General features: G+C 36.5%; 1 protein-coding gene across 1 annotated transcript in view; it reads right to left on the minus strand.

Moving 5' to 3' along the window:
* LOC150092983 (uncharacterized) overlaps positions 1–16296 on the minus strand; it is a 157903-nt gene that overhangs the window by 131055 nt on the left and 10552 nt on the right. The window contains exon 3 of the mRNA XM_090413750.1: positions 14015–14118. Within this exon, the coding sequence (XP_090269876.1) occupies positions 14015–14118 (104 nt within the window). The remainder of the gene's footprint in view (positions 1–14014; positions 14119–16296) is intronic.

Below are 16296 nucleotides of genomic sequence, written 5' to 3' on the forward strand. Positions count from 1 at the left end.
CAGATAAGGTTTGAATGGTGAAAAGATTATACTTTTTTAGAATTCTGGCTATTTTTCTGAAGTACTCCAGATATAAGGAACAATGATGCTACCACTATAGTCTGCATGTTGAGAGGGATGTGAAGAACAATTAATTTCTTGATCTTTTTGGCACTGTAGCCATTGGACAGGAAGTGTGGCAAATAAAGGAGAGTTCAGTTTGAAGTTCAAGCCTTTGTAGAACAGAGATTAGAGGGTCTAATAGATTGTCCAATAACAAACCCTTGTTAATAACAAGGGTTTTGATAACACTATATTGTTGAGAGAAGAAATGATGGGAAAGTTTTGTGTATTTATCTACCTGTATGGGTGGGTTTTCTGTAAACTGAGAAAGAAAGGGTGCCATTGGGAAGACAGGTGATTAAAGTATCTAGAAAAGGAAAGCTATTGTTTTCTTTTTATATATAACTGGATTTTGAACTGCTGTCTGCTAAGATGGAGGAGGAAGTCTAATGTGTCTAAGCCATATGGTTAAATAGAGAACATGTCATCAATATATCTTAGCCAGATAGAAGGGTTGAGAATAGCAGTATCAAGAGGCATGTTTTTCAAAATATTCTATATAATAATTGGCTAGAGGAGGAGAGAGGAGAGCACATGGGTGCACTTTCAAACTGTTTATGAATAGTTCAAAGACGACTTGCTGTTTACTGAGATGAAATATAGGAGATTAAACGTTTTGTTTAATTATTTATATGTGCTGTATTTATTCTTAAACCTGCAAATGAGTTCAAACTAGCACATAAGTTTAAATAGTTCATTGATCAATCAAGCAGTGATGCTGAGGTATCTGCCAGAAGCAGCCAGAGATGTCATGGCATCTGCCATTAGCAATGACCTAACACAGTCCATCTACTATCCAGGATACCAGACAACTCTCCTGCCAATACCCCAGACTTCTTTTTAACAAGTTCTTCTTCCAAATACACTGTAAGACATCAATTCTCTTGGTAACTCAGACCACAATCTTGTCCAAGTTTCCTTCATTGCCAAACAACCATAACCCAGCCATTCTCCATCTCGTGTTCTTTGGCACTAAGATGTCAAATGGGACAACCTACTAGTTAATGTGCTGTCATTAACTAGCAGAGTACATATGGTTACAACCCTCATCAAATCCAACAGATAACTCCTTGTTTCGACACCTAAGGATTTTCATGACTTATTTTTCACGGTATTAACAACACCATAAACACTTTTATCAACAAGGATGTCTTATTAACGCTAATATTTCGCCGATTTTCAACTCAGCATCATCAGAGCACAACACACATGTAAACGCAACAGTGAGTGAGTGAAACAATATAATTGCAGAAAGACAAAAGATCTAAAGTCCTATTTTTGGCGCCCTCTAACGGGAAAAAAAAAAAAAAAGGCAGCAGTTATCCAGGAGTTTTTCTTAGGATAACCGTCTCCCAAATTTTTGGCAAATTAATGCAACCATATTTGTTAAGGTTGGGAGAATTCTTCAAAGCCATTGCTGACTCAAAAAATAGTCTTTCAGATCTACAACGACTCCTAAATAGCACATTCGTTTTCCTCCATCTAATCCTGTGTGAAGGAGTGTCCAAAGCATGGTCTGCCAGTCCCGACTTGCCATAGTAATAGTAGCGAATGTATCTTTCATGTTCTTCCAGGCGGATGTTCACTGATCTTCCTGTTTGCCCATAATAGGCCAAGTCACAATCACATGGAACTTCATACACTCCTGGGTGTGCTAAAGGGTGATTGGTGAGCGGATCAGAGTTGCCAGCTTGACATGAGGCTTGAAGGTGGTGCGAAGGCCATGTTTCAACAATACTTTGGCTATCTTTTCCGATGTACCTCTGATATAGGGAATAGAAATGGTCATGTTGTATTCTTGTGTATTAGGGGGGGGGGGCAGAGTAATGGGCCTATGTAGTATTTTTTCTATTTTGTAGGGATTGTAGCCGTTGGCTAAGAACGTATGGCGCAGGTACTGGAGTTCAGTGGTCAGAGCTGTATCGTTAGAACAAATGGCTCTGGCTCTGTGTGTAAGTGTTTTTAAAATGCTGTACTGTTGGACTGGATGATGATGTGATTGTTTATGTAGGTATCTTCCTGTGTGTGTAGGCTTCCTGTAAATAGAAAAAGATAGTGATCCATCTGAAAGGCGGGTGACTAATGTGTCAAGAAATGGTAAACAGTTATTGGATTCTTTTTCTACTGTGAAGTGAATTTTGGGGTGTTGGCTGTTTAGGTAGGTGACAAAAGCGTCCAAAGTGTCTTGTCCACGGGGCCAGATGGCAAACACATCATCTACATAGCGCAACCACACTAGTGGCTTGTATGTAGCTGTGGTAAGTACTTTGTTTTCAAAGTGTTCCATGTAAAAATTTGCTAATGGGGGGGAGAGGGGGGAACCCATAGCAGTACCATTAATCTGTTTGTAGAATTCCCCCCCCATGTAAAGTAACCTGCATTCATGGTAAATTGAAATAATTCAAAAATATATGGGGGAAATTTAAACTTGATTAATTCAAGAGTGTCTATAAGTGGTACATAGGTAAATAGGGAGGTGACATCGAAACTAACCATTATGTCTGAATTTTTTAGGATTAGATTTTTAACCAGTGTTTTGAAATGGATAGAATTTTTTACAAAAGTAGAGGAGTTGCCAGTAAGAGGGGCAAGCGACTTAGCTAAATGCCGGGCCAGAAATTCTACAAACAGATTAATGGTACTGCTATGGGTTCCCCCCTCTCCCCCCCATTAGTCACCAGCCTTTCAGATGGATCACTATCTTTTTCTATTTACAGGAAGCCTACACACACAGGAAGATACCTACATAAACAATCACATCATCATCCAGTCCAACAGTACGGCATTTTAAAAACACTTACACACAGAGCCAGAGCCATTTGTTCTAACGATACAGCTCTGACCACTGAACTCCAGTACCTGCGCCATACGTTCTTAGCCAACGGCTACAATCCCTACAAAATAGAAAAAATACTACATAGGCCCATTACTCTGCCCCCCCCCAATACACAAGAATACAACATGACCATTTCTATTCCCTATATCAGAGGTACATCGGAAAAGATAGCCAAAGTATTGTTGAAACATGGCCTTCGCACCACCTTCAAGCCTCATGTCAAGCTGGCAACTCTGATCCGCTCACCAAAGGATAAACTTCACCCTTTAGCACACCCAGGAGTGTATGAAGTTCCATGTGACCGTGACTTGGCCTATTATGGGCAAACAGGAAGATCAGTGAACATCCGCCTGGAAGAACATGAAAGATACATTCGCTACTATTACTATGGCAAGTCGGGACTGGCAGACCACGCTTTGGACACTCCTTCACACAGGATTAGATGGAGGAAAATGAATGTGCTATTTAGGAGTCGTTATAGATCTGAAAGACTATTTTTTGAGTCAGCAATGGCTTTGAAGAATTCTCCCAACCTTAACAAATATGGTTGCATTAATTTGCCAAAAATTTGGGAGACGGTTATCCTAAGAAAAACTCCTGGATAACTGCTGCCTTTTTTTTTTTTTTTCCCGTTAGAGGGCGCCAAAAATAGGACTTTAGATCTTTTATCTTTCTGCAATTATATTGTTTCACTCACTCACTGTCGCATTTACATGTGTGTTGTGCTCTGATGATGCTGAGTTGAAAATCAGCGAAATATTAGCGTTAATAAAACATTCTTGTTGATAAAAGTGTTTGTGGTGTTGTTAATACCGTGAAAAATAAGTCATGAATAACCAGCAACGCCTAAGCTTATCTGTTAGATTAATGATTCTGCACCTAAGGATTTATCGATAATTCTTCCAAATATTTTCCTATCGACAAAATTTCTCATCTATTACCATCTACAAAAGACAAACTGCCACCTCTTTCTTTAGCTAGTGTTTACCAAATCCCTTGTGAATGTAATCTGACATACTTTAGGCAGACAGGCCATTCTGTGGGAAAAAGAATTAATGCACATCAATATTATATTGAAAATGTGAAACCTCAGAAGTCTGGTTTGGTACATAGTATTGACACTAAACACAGTATCCGTGAGATGAAGCTTGTCTTCTCCATAGAAGCAGTTTTAAATATGAATATCTTTTCGAAGAAAGTTATGAAGCTCTTTTACATTAGTCTAACCTGAATTGGAACAATTGTTCCCCCCCCCCCAAAGTTTGATATTTTCATTTTGTGTAAACATCAAAAATAGTTTTATTATTAAGTTCTACCATGCAGCAACTATTTTTAATGGGTAAACTGATTGTTGTTTGTACCTTGTTTTTCTGTTCTTTGATTTACTTATTGTTTCTACACACTGATGATGTACTGTTATTTTCAGTATGAAATGCTTGTACTTTCATTAAAGTTTATTACTGTTGATATCATGTAATTTTATTGTTTTATACCATAGGTACGTTTAAAGATTATAAAAAAATACAACTTAATGATACAAAATACAAATATAAATTCAGATATATACAGCATATTTACAAATTATAAGTGGGTTACATTCTAAAAGCTTGTTCATTATTATAATCATTATTGCAGCAATCTCTACAGCATTAGAAGACTCATTGTGGGAGGTCCACTTAACTAGCAACATGTCTATCATACTGAATGCTTGGTGTGGGTTAGTGGAATGCATTCCACTAACCCACTACTCTCTGTATAAAAAATCTACTCCCTACATTTTTAAACAACTTCCAGGAATGCCTCTTTTTTTCCCATCTTGCTCTCCACTTGTTTTTATAATCACTTCTATATTAATCTGTTAAAATTCCTTCACTAATTTCAAGGACTCTTATCACATCACCTTCTTTACCTCTTTACATCTTCACCACTCTAAAATATACATTGAATAAAAGAGTAAAGCAAATAATAATAATAAGTATCCACTAAATTTCTGTTCAGGACATGGACTCTTAATTACTGACAGCATGTTCCAACATAAAAAAGTGCACAAATTCACATGAAGAAAAGATGCAAAAATAAGAAAAGTCTCACTGACTCTGTTATTGTTCATAGCAAAGTTTTCCCACTGGATCAGAACAAAAGTATACACAGGATTTAAAACTGAAATTGATCACCTATAGTTGTGAGCAAGATAAAACTAAATCTCATATAGAAAGAAAAAATGTGTAAGAAAGTTTTAAAACGAATCAAAGTTGAACAGCTTTCAGAGGTGAACTGTAGACTAAAATACATAAACATGATTGAAGAAAAAATGAAAGAGTTTGAAAATAAGAACCAAACCTTGGAGATTCAGTGACAAACCTGAAGAAAACCACTGCTCCACTGTGGACTCAGGAAGTTAAAGAGGTAAATACAGAGCCAAATGTAAGGAAGCAAAGCAATACATAAAACAAGCTAAATAAAAGTCATGGGAATACTTTAATAAGAACATAGAAAATCAATACCAGGACAGTGGACAAATATTCTGGAAGCTAATGAAAAAGCTTAGAAATGGAGAAAAGAATACTGTAAAAGGAATCAGAGATCATAAAGTGACATGAAAACTAGAAATAAGGATATCCTCGATGCATGGATACTTGATACTTGGAAAGATTGCTAAAACAGTGACAGGCACAGTATAGAAAACACTCAGGAGGAATACATATCAATTTATATTCAACCAGAAATGCTCAAGTATGGAGGTATAAAAGTTTTACAATGGTTGCACTGCATAATTAAGAAAGCCTGGACAGATGGTTGAATTCCAGATTAATGGAGTAGTACTCATCTACAAAAAGGGGAATAACACTGATGTGAGAATTACATAGAAACTTTCCTACTGAATGTTCTTAGTAAGATTTATGCAAGTATACTTGAAAAACAGCTAAGAGGGATGATTGCAAAAGAAACTTGGAGAAGAAAAGCTGGATTCAGGCCAAATAGAGGTTGTAAGTATCATATTTTCACTTTACAACAAGCAGCTGAGATGTCTTACAAAGATCTAGAAAAGATAATATGACAAGGTGGCAATACAATGCTCTTCAAAACATTAGTTATATGGTGTAAATGGGACATTTTATCAAACGATACTTAGTCTTTATTTGATATGTAGGTTAGCAGTAAGAATTGAAGCAAAGGAAGGTGGTTTAATGTTAAATCCGTTGTACCTTCTCTCCCCTGTTATTCATCCTCTATATGGATCATATTATGAAGGAAAGTGGCATTAAACCTGATATCAAAATAGGAAATGTTAATCTCAGCTGTTTACTTTATGCAGATGATGTTATACTTTTAATATATCCAGTACTAATCTGCAGGATTCCCTGACTAAATTAAATACCTGTTGTAATAAATTTGGTATGAAAATCAGCAACAGAATTATGTATGAAATAGACAACAGAATTAGTAAAGCTAATGTAGTAGGAAGTCAACTCAATAAATTCATATGGAAGAGAAGAGAAATTAGTAAAAAAAATTTAACTAGTTGTATACAAGAAAGTGTTCAAACAAAGTTTATCTTACAGATCTGAGAGCTAGGTTAGAAATAAAATACTTGATCAAAGACTATAGACACAGATATGACAACTCTGAGATTAGGAGAATGAATAGATGACATCAATGGCAGTATCATATTAAAAATGAGGATGTTAGAAAAGGACTTGATACTGTTAGCATTCAGGAATATGTCAGCAGAGCTAATCACACGTGGTATGGTCACTTAAACAGAATGGGTAAGGAAAAGTTAGTAAAGTAAGTGTTCTTTAATCCACATGAAAGTACCAATGGAGTAGAATAATATTTTATTATTAAAACACTTAAGGAATTGAACAATGTAGTTAAGAATATAAATTAAATTATACTTTAATAAATATTTCCGATATTTCAGCAACGTCACATTGCCATCTTCTAAAGGAACTTACAAAAAAACGCACGTACACATAGGCACTACAACACAGTAACTGAGAATGAAGAGATGAAGCTATTGTTCTCCTAAAAGTCCTGATGGTGCCCTCTAGTGGGCTAAATATGTTCTTGGCCATTGGGCTGAAGGTCTGCTGACGTAAGCCTCCCAAATTTGGAGTAGTCGCATACAACCAAATTTGTTGAGGTTTGGAGAGTTTCTTAGGGCTGAGGCTGATTCCATAAATAGTCTTTCGCAATTTGTATTTGCTATGGTGTATTACTGTAGCCTTCTTCCACCACATTCTGTGGCAAGTATCCAGAGCATGGTCTGCAAGACCAGAATGGCTGTACTTGTGAAAATGGATGTAGTCCTTGTGTTCAGAAATTCTGATATTTGATGTCCTGCCTGTTTGGCCAAAGTAAAACAGTTTACAAATGCAAGGGACCTGGTATACACCAGGTAGATCTAGGGGGAAGTGGCTGGTCTTTAGTGGAGTGGATAAGGGATGCCAATTTTCTGTAAGGTCTGTAACAGGAGGTCAGGTCATGTTTTTTTAAGATTTTGGTAATCTTTTCCGAGGTGCCTCGGATGTAGGGAAGGGTGATGGATTTAGAGTAATCCTTGTTGTGGAGGGGGGAGGGTATCTGTGGTTTGTAGGTTCTAATATTTTTTGGATTATTTTTTTTTTGGGGGGGGGGTAGCCATTGGCTGAGAAAGTGTTGAGGATGTGATTTAGTTCAGTGTTTAGGGCCAAGTCATTTGAACAGATTAGTTTAGCCCTGTTGTATAGTGTTTTCACCATTCCATATTGTTGGGGGGGGGGAATTGTTGGTGAATGTATCTGCCTGTATGGGTGGGTTTTCTGTAAACTGAGAAAACCAAGGTTCCATTAGGCTGGCGGGTGACTAGTGTGTCTCGGAAAGGAAGACTGTTGTTTTCCTCTTTTTCCAGGGTGAACTTGATTCTGGGGTGTTGGTTGTTTATGTGTGTTAAGAAGGAGAGGAGTGTTTCAGAGCCATGTGGCCAAATAGTGAACACATCATCAATGTAGCGAAGCCATATGGTTGGTTTTTGTGGGGCAGAGGCTAAGGCTTTTTCTTCAAAGGTCTCCATTGAAAAAATATGAGGCCGTCAGATGAAAAATTTCAAAAAATTAAAAAAGAACTCTACCGTCTTTCCAAAACTTGCTACCAACACCATAATCAACCTTTCTTCAGTCACCCTGAAGCCTGAAGCACTCAATGTGCTTTCACGTGGCCACAACTTCGCCATTGCTCCCAATAAAATACCTAATGAGGATATGATCCAGATCGAACGTGGAATCTGCCACCTTCCACATCAAGTTGCCAACAGTGTAAGACTGGATGTAGCTTGTGTCTTCTCCAAAGCAAGACCACCAAAAACCAACATATCCAACAAGGAATATAAAGCTCTACAGGAAATGAGGAATAATAAAGAATTAGTTATCACCAAAGCGGATAAGGGAAATGCAACTGTAGTACTTAACAAAAGGACTACACAGGTAAGCTGAATGCTCTTCTATTAGATCGGGCTACTTACCTCCCTATCGAATACAATCCCACCAACTCTCAAATTAGAAAACTTCACAGGCTCCTTAAGAAAGTCACTTCTTGGCCTGTAGAAGTTACCAACAGATTAAAGCCGTTTAACTCTATACCCCTGTATTTACGGACTCCCAAAAATACATAAAGAAAATGTGCCATTATGTCCCATAGTGGATGGCATTGATTCTCCCACATACAAATTAGCTAAACATTTGGCCAAAGAGCTCACACACTATACTGGCAACACACCATCACACATAAAAAACTCAGCCCACTTCAAAGCCAGCATAGAAAACCTTACACTCCAACATACTGACATAATGGTCAGCTTTGACGTCAACTCTTTATTCACAAATGTCCCACTCAAGGAAACTTTAGAGCTAATCCAAGCTAAATTTTCTCCTGATATCTCAGCCTTATTTCAGTTCACAATGAACTCAGGCTATTTCATTTGGCAGGGAAAATTCTACAAACAAATAGAGGGGACAGCCATGGGTTCACCACTCTCCCCACCCTTGGCCAATTTCTTTATGGAGACCTTTGAAGAAAAAGCCTTAGCCTCTTCCCCACAAAAACCAGCCATATGGCTTTGCTACGTTGATGATGTGTTCGCTATTTGGCCACATGGCTTTGAAACACTCCTCTCCTTCTTAACACACATAAACAACCAACACCCCAGAATCAAGTTCACCCTGGAAAAAAGAGGAAAACAACAGCCTCCCTTTCCTAGACACACTAGTCACCCGCCAGCCTAATGGAACCTTCGTTTTCTCAGTTTACAGAAAACCCACCCATACAGGCAGATACATTCACCAACAATCCCCCCCCCACAACAATATGGAGTGGTGAAAACACTATACAACAGGGCTAAACTAATCTGTTCAAACGACTTGGCCCTAAACACTGAACTAAATCACATCCTCAACACTTTCTCAGCCAATGGCTACCCCCCCCCCAAAAAAAATCCAAAAAATATTAGAACCTACAAACCACAGATACCCTCCCCCCTCCACAACAAGGATTACTCTAAATCCATCACCCTTCCCTACATCCGAGGCACCTCGGAAAAGATTACCAAAATCTTAAAAAAACATGACCTGACCTCCTGTTACAAACCTTACAGAAAATTGGCATCCCTTATCTGCTCCACTAAAGACCAACCACTTCCCCTAGACCTATCTGGTGTATACCAGGTCCCTTGCAGTTGTAAACTGTCTTACTTTTGCCAAACAAAGCAGGACAGTGAATATCAGAATTTCTGAACACAAGAACTACATCCATTTTCACAAGTACAGCCATTCTGGTCTTGCAGACCATGCTCTGGATACATGCCACAGAATGCGGTGGAAGAAAGCTACAGTAATACACCGTAGCAAATACAAATTTGAAAGATTATTTATGGAATCAACCTCAGCCCTAAGAAACTCTCCAAACCTCAACAAATTTGGTTGTATGCGACTGCCCCAAATTTGGGAGGCTTACATCAGCAGACCTTCAGCCCAACGGCCAAGAACACCTATTTAGCCCACTAGAGGGCACCATCAGGACTTTTAGGAGAACAATAGCTTCATCTCTTCATTCTCAGTTACTGTGTTGTAGTGCCTACGTGCACGTGCCTTTTTTTGTAAGTTCCTTTAGAAGATGGCAACATGACGTTGCCGAAATATCGGAAATATTTATTAAAGTATAATTTAATTTAATTTCTTAAATACATTGTTCAATTCCTTAAGTGTTTTAATAATGCATAACCAACGTATAAGCCTGCCTACAAGAATAATATTTTATCGACTACTCTACTAATTTCAAGAAATTTTTGCATTTCACATCATCAGGAGAAATATGTGAATAACTAAAAAAACAGATTATAACAGGTAATGTACATAATGAGAATATTTAAACAGAAATAACAATGGAAAACATGCATTGCTATGATGTTTGCTGGTTCATGGATCATTTTGGCTGATTCTTTGAATGCTCTTGAGAACAATCAGTAATCTATGGGGGGCATTTTCGTTTGTTGCCAAAATACTTGATGTTTGGTTTCAGTTGTATGCACTGCTAGTTCTGTTGTGTTTCCTTTCATTCTGGATATCCTGTCTGTTCAGATTGGGGTACCTCTTCCGACCTGCTTGTCTGTCCTATGTAATGTAAACCACAGCTAATATTGTAAACCCATCATGTTTTAAGAGGTGGAGATCTTGTTTGTGGGGCAGAAGGCAACCTTTGTATTTTAATGTGTTGTGTTCTTTTTTAAGGATAGGAATTATGTACCCAGTTTCACCAATATAAAGTAAGTTACAGGGATGGATAGAGTATACACCAGAGTGGACAAAGGGGAGGGGGAATCCTTAGAGGGGATGAATATGTTTCTTAATTTTATGGGTAATTTAAAAGTAGCATTAAGATTGTAATGGTGCCGAATTCCATTTATTTTATCTGATAACCTTTTAATATATGGGATAGTTATGGTTTTACTGTAATCTATATTCTATGACAAAATCTATATGCATTTTTTGATGAAGTCTTATGACGAACTTTATTGATGGTATTTTTGCTACAGCCATTATTTATAAATGTATTGCTAATAATTTGTAATTCTTGTTTAAGAGCTTGTTCATTAGGGTAAATTGTTATAGCTCTGTTTTTGAGGGTGTTAATGACTGAGTTTTTGTGAAGGGTATGGCCATTGATAAAAGTTAGCATGTAAATATTGGCAAGTATGTGTAGGCTTGCAGTAGACAGTGAAGGATAGACTGCCTGAGGAAAGATATGTGATCAGTGTATTCAGGAAAGGAAATGAGTTTTGATTTTCAATTTCAATAATAAATTGCATGTGCTCATGTGGTTTGTTCAGGTGGCAGAGGAAGATATTTAAAGTTTAGCAGCTGTGTGGTCAGATAACGAAAACATCGTCAATGTATCTAAGCCAAACTGTAAGTTTTAAAGTAAAGTAATCTAGAGCACATTGCTCAAAAGCTTCCATACAAAAGTTAGCAATTGGGGGGGGGGAGAATAGCAGTTGGCTGTATCTTCTTTTTTTTTTTTTTTTAGGTAAAAATTATTTTGTTACAATAAGTAACCAGAATATAGTACATGGGCAAAGAGAGCAGTAATAATGGGTGGAAATTTGTTTTGTAAAAGAAGAATTGTGTCATTGATTGGGACATCTGTGAAAAAAGCAGCAACTCAGAACTGTCTAATAAATCATCTTTGCTGAGTGTTATATTTTTAATTTTGTTTATGAAGTGTTGTGGTGTGTTCTTTATATAGGAGGAGGAATGACTTACTAACTCCTTGAGTAATGATGCTAATTTCTTGACTAGGTGATAATTAGGACTGTTTATACCTTCAACTATTGGCTGAAGTGGAACGTGATGTTTGTGTACTTTGGGAATGTCGTATATTCTGGGAGAGCAGGAGTAATGGGGTAACAGTTTTTTTAACAGTGTTCAATGAACAAGAAGTGACAGACTTAATTTTATTTTTAATTTTAATTTTTTTAAATTTAATTTTTAGACTTAATTTTAAGTTTTCATTTTATTCAAAATATTACTGGTTTCTAAACGAATTTTAAAGACTTAAGTCTGTTAGTTAGATTACAGTTCACAAGTTAATAAGTGCTGCTATCAGAGACTAATTGATTCATTTGATGAATGTAAGCTCTGTTTAGGGTGATGGTGGCATTACCTTTGTCTGACTTTGTTACAAGTATAATTAGCTTTCATTTTATTCAAAACATTACTGGTTTCTAAACAAATTTCATCAACTATATCATTTGGAAGAAATTTAATGCCTCTTTCTATGTGGTACATAACATCCAGTTTATTAACAGTTCTAGGTGCTACTGTGAAGTTTATGCCTTTATTAAGTAGTGAAAGTTCACCGTTATTCAGAGTATGGTTAGATAGGTTGATCACATGGCCATTGCTTCCATGTGGTCAGAAAAACTGTAGAGGAAAAACTAGGTTAGTAAAAAAAAAAAAAGGCTAAATAGGAGTTAGTATCAAAACATTACTTTAAGACAAACAGTGGAAACACAACAGGCTAAATGTGTTTCCACTATTTATCTGTGTGTTTCCACTGTTTATGTTGGACATTATTTTTTTAAAAATAATGCCCAACAACATTATTTTTAAAAAAAAGATGAAACACCTGTTTTGTAAATTTGGAAAAGGCATATGATAAGCCACCAAGAGAGAAGCTGTTCAAACCCTCAGTGCAATCTTCCATTGTACAAGAAGATAGCTGAAGTAAACATGGATGTAAGACAGTGCAAACTATATCTAATGTTATTTATCAGCTATGTGGATCACATCAAACATTAAATCTAATATCAAAACTGGAAATGTTCAACTCAGCTCTTTACTTTTTTGCAGATGATATACTCATAAATAAGTATATCATCTGCAAAACTGTTCTGCAAAACAATTCTGAAGACCTATACATCTAGTATAGGTCTTCAGAACTCCAAGTGAATAACTACTCTAAAAAACTGGTATGAAAAATAACAATTAATAAGAGGGGAAAACTATGAAAATAGGAAGGAATATGGAAAATATCAATTGCATTCCCACTGAGAACAACAAAAAATACTTCTGATAGGTTAGGTGCAATTTTCAGTTAAGATGGTAAATTAAATTTGGAAAAAATAACACAATAAGTAAAGCTTCATTCTATTAGTTTTTTTCAAATGTATACTATTATGAGAGAGATCCAGATGAACAAATATGGTAAAAGAGAAAAATTAGTCAAAACACTAAACTAGAAAGACAGTTAAACCAGTTTTAACTTATGGATCTGATAGTTAGCATAGAAATAAAACAGTTGATCAAAGACTAAATCACAAACATGAGGGTCCAGAAAAATTAGACAAGTGAACAGATGGCATCAATGGCAATCATATTTAAAATTAGGGTTTTGATATTATATGTATTCAATTTGTGTGAGTAGAACTAATCTAAGGTCATATGGTGATTTAAACAGAATGGGCGAGAAAAGGCAAAATAGATGTTGGATGCGATGGCAAGAAAAGTCCCAAAAATGACCAAGATCTAAGTGGATTAATATACAGCAATGTAATGTTTATCTGAACTTCAAAATAATGATCCTTCATTTAAACAATCCTTGATGTCAACTGACTTCTGGTACAACTGTGTTCTGATAATTGAAGTTAGTACTTCAATTATAAGAACAGCAAACTCTTAGAAGACCACGATCTTAGATATTACCATAAGACTTGACAAATAACAGATTAATTTGGAAGAAATAGCTGATAGAAAGTTAGTAATAGTGCAAACTTAGTTACACAGCACTATCAGTATTCTGTATGCCACCTCTTAAGGGTATGCATCAGGAATCTGATGATTATGATATACATATATACACACACACACAGTGAACTCTCACCACAGCAAACTCCTAAGGACCGCAAAAATAGGTTGATAGCATAAGGTTATCGCACTTTCGCAAGGACTCTGTGGGAGTTTATTATAGTGAATGATTTCATTAAAATCTTGTTTCTTATAGTGAGAGTTGACTATATACTGTACGTAAGCAAATATAGCTTACCCTTTTCATGTGACGTCGACAGTGCTCCAAAGTTGTACAAAATTTTGTCTGCTGTTCTTTTTGCAGTTTTAACTTCCCCAAGCACCTATCAGTTAAACGGGACACTAAAAGAACATCATTGGAATTGTGGTTATAAAGTTGACTGCAAGTTTGTATAAATCAAGTAAATATACCTTCAAAAAAGTTAATATTTTTTTAAATCTTACTTATCACAAGCATTACAGTTCTGAATCTAGTCAATGATTTTAAGTAACTTGATCAATGCTTTTTATACATTTTTTAAAATATATCAAACTCCACACATAAAATATAAAGGTCACTAAAATATCAACCTCTATTCCAGCAAGAATTATTACAATTATTCAGTCAAAGCAAGGGAACAGAAATCACAAGAATCCCTTTGGTACCACTATTGTGCCAAGCTTCACCAACCTGCTCCCACTGATCCAGCACAAGTACCTCTCATCACAGTGGATAGCATAACCTAACCCTGGACAATGATGAGGAAATTCAGTATTATTTGAAATGAATTAGTACAGCTTTTGGATGTTTCAGAAATGAGTCTTTGATGGCTAGGATATCCATGGTATACTGATGTATAATCCACGTGATTTTCCACAGCACCTCTCAGAAACAGATAACCACTGTGAAAGATCATGTGGATTATGAATCAGCTATTTCCAGATTCACCAGCCGATCAACAGAAGACAATCATACTCAGCCGATCAGCAGAAGACAATCATACTCATCTGTAAGTGACTGCCAGTGATAAAGAGTGAAAAAGGACGTGGGTGGGGGGGGGGGATGAGAGACTAGAAAGAGAACTGATTGAGAAAGGGCTACATGTTGGTAGAATGGTGAAGATTATCAGGTATTCAGGTGGGTAGATGGCCAATTTATGTTAGATCACTTGTAGCAGCCAAATATCTAGGCATTTCTTCCAGCTTGAAATCAGAAAAGGAAAGCCAGTTTCAGTTATGGATGCTAAAATACTGCTATGCATTAAGCGAAGGGTCACTACTCAGACTGGTTTCAACCTTTATTGAGGTCTCGCCAGAGGGAGGCAGACCCAAACACAGAGATACTAAAGCAGAAGCAACAGGAGAGGTCATATTTACCTATAGGAGTTGCCAACGGGTGTACCACCTTATCATTGAATTGCCAACATCTAAACTTCCAACATCAGTAAGTAACCCCAATTCCTTCCTTCCACAATATGGAAGAGTAGGTGGTGGCAGAATTATTCACTATCTAGGCATGAAGCTTCCTGATGTGTTACCACCAGGTTTATTCCCATGAACCGAGGGCTAGTCTACAGAACTGCTTCACTGCTGCAGTTATGAACAGAAAAGATTAGCAAGAATATTTTGTGCTTAATCAAAGTGATATACATTCCAAGAAACAAGATGGATTCTACAGTAAGGTTACTTTTATTGGAAGTGTATTTGGAACTGGCTCATTTAATGTATTCATATTATCTGAGAGATCAGTCATCGTATTTACTTCAGCAAAATGAGTAAAAGATATTTAAGGAAACTTGCTTATTGAAAGAAAACATATGCAAGTATAATAGTTAAGTGAGGTCTTTTAACCATTGAGTGTATCATCATCATCAAATTCCTGACATGTACCCTCAAGGGGGTGTACAGGATATGATAGTATTACATGAAAAATTTACATAATTACTAACTTCCTATCTACAATTTTCCTCCAAATTAGTCTATTACTTGTCAAGACTCCAATATTATCATTATCAGATCTTATATTTCTATTGTCTAAGGCACATTGTACTGTATCAATCAACCTATATCTCGGTCTTCCTCTGGGTCGTTTTCCTGTCAACCTGGCAGAGAACACTTGTTTTGCTAATCTTTCCTCGCCCATTTTGTTTAGGTGACCATAACACCTGAGATTAGCTCTGCTAACGCATTCCTGGATGCTAACAATGTCAAGATCTTTCCTAATATCCTCATTTTTAATATGATATTGCCATTGATGCCATCTGTTCACGCCTCTAGTCTTTCTCAGGACTCTCATATCTGTGGTCTCTGGTCTTTGGTCAAGTGTTTTACTTCTGACCCAACTCTCAGATCCATAAGTTAAAACTGGTTTGAACACTGTCTTGTATATGCTAATTTAGTGTTCCGACTAATTTCTCTCTTATTCCATATGAATTTATTCAACTGACTTCCTACCATACCAGCTTTGTTGATTCTGTTGTCTATTTACATATTTAATTTACCATCTTCACTAAAAATAGTGCCTGAGTAGCTGTAATGTTT

This window comes from Typopeltis vanoorti, chromosome 24, assembly GCF_054136105.1.
Source record: "Typopeltis vanoorti isolate ZY-2024b chromosome 24, IOZ_Tvanoo_1.0, whole genome shotgun sequence".
NCBI lineage: Eukaryota > Metazoa > Arthropoda > Arachnida > Uropygi > Thelyphonidae > Typopeltis > Typopeltis vanoorti.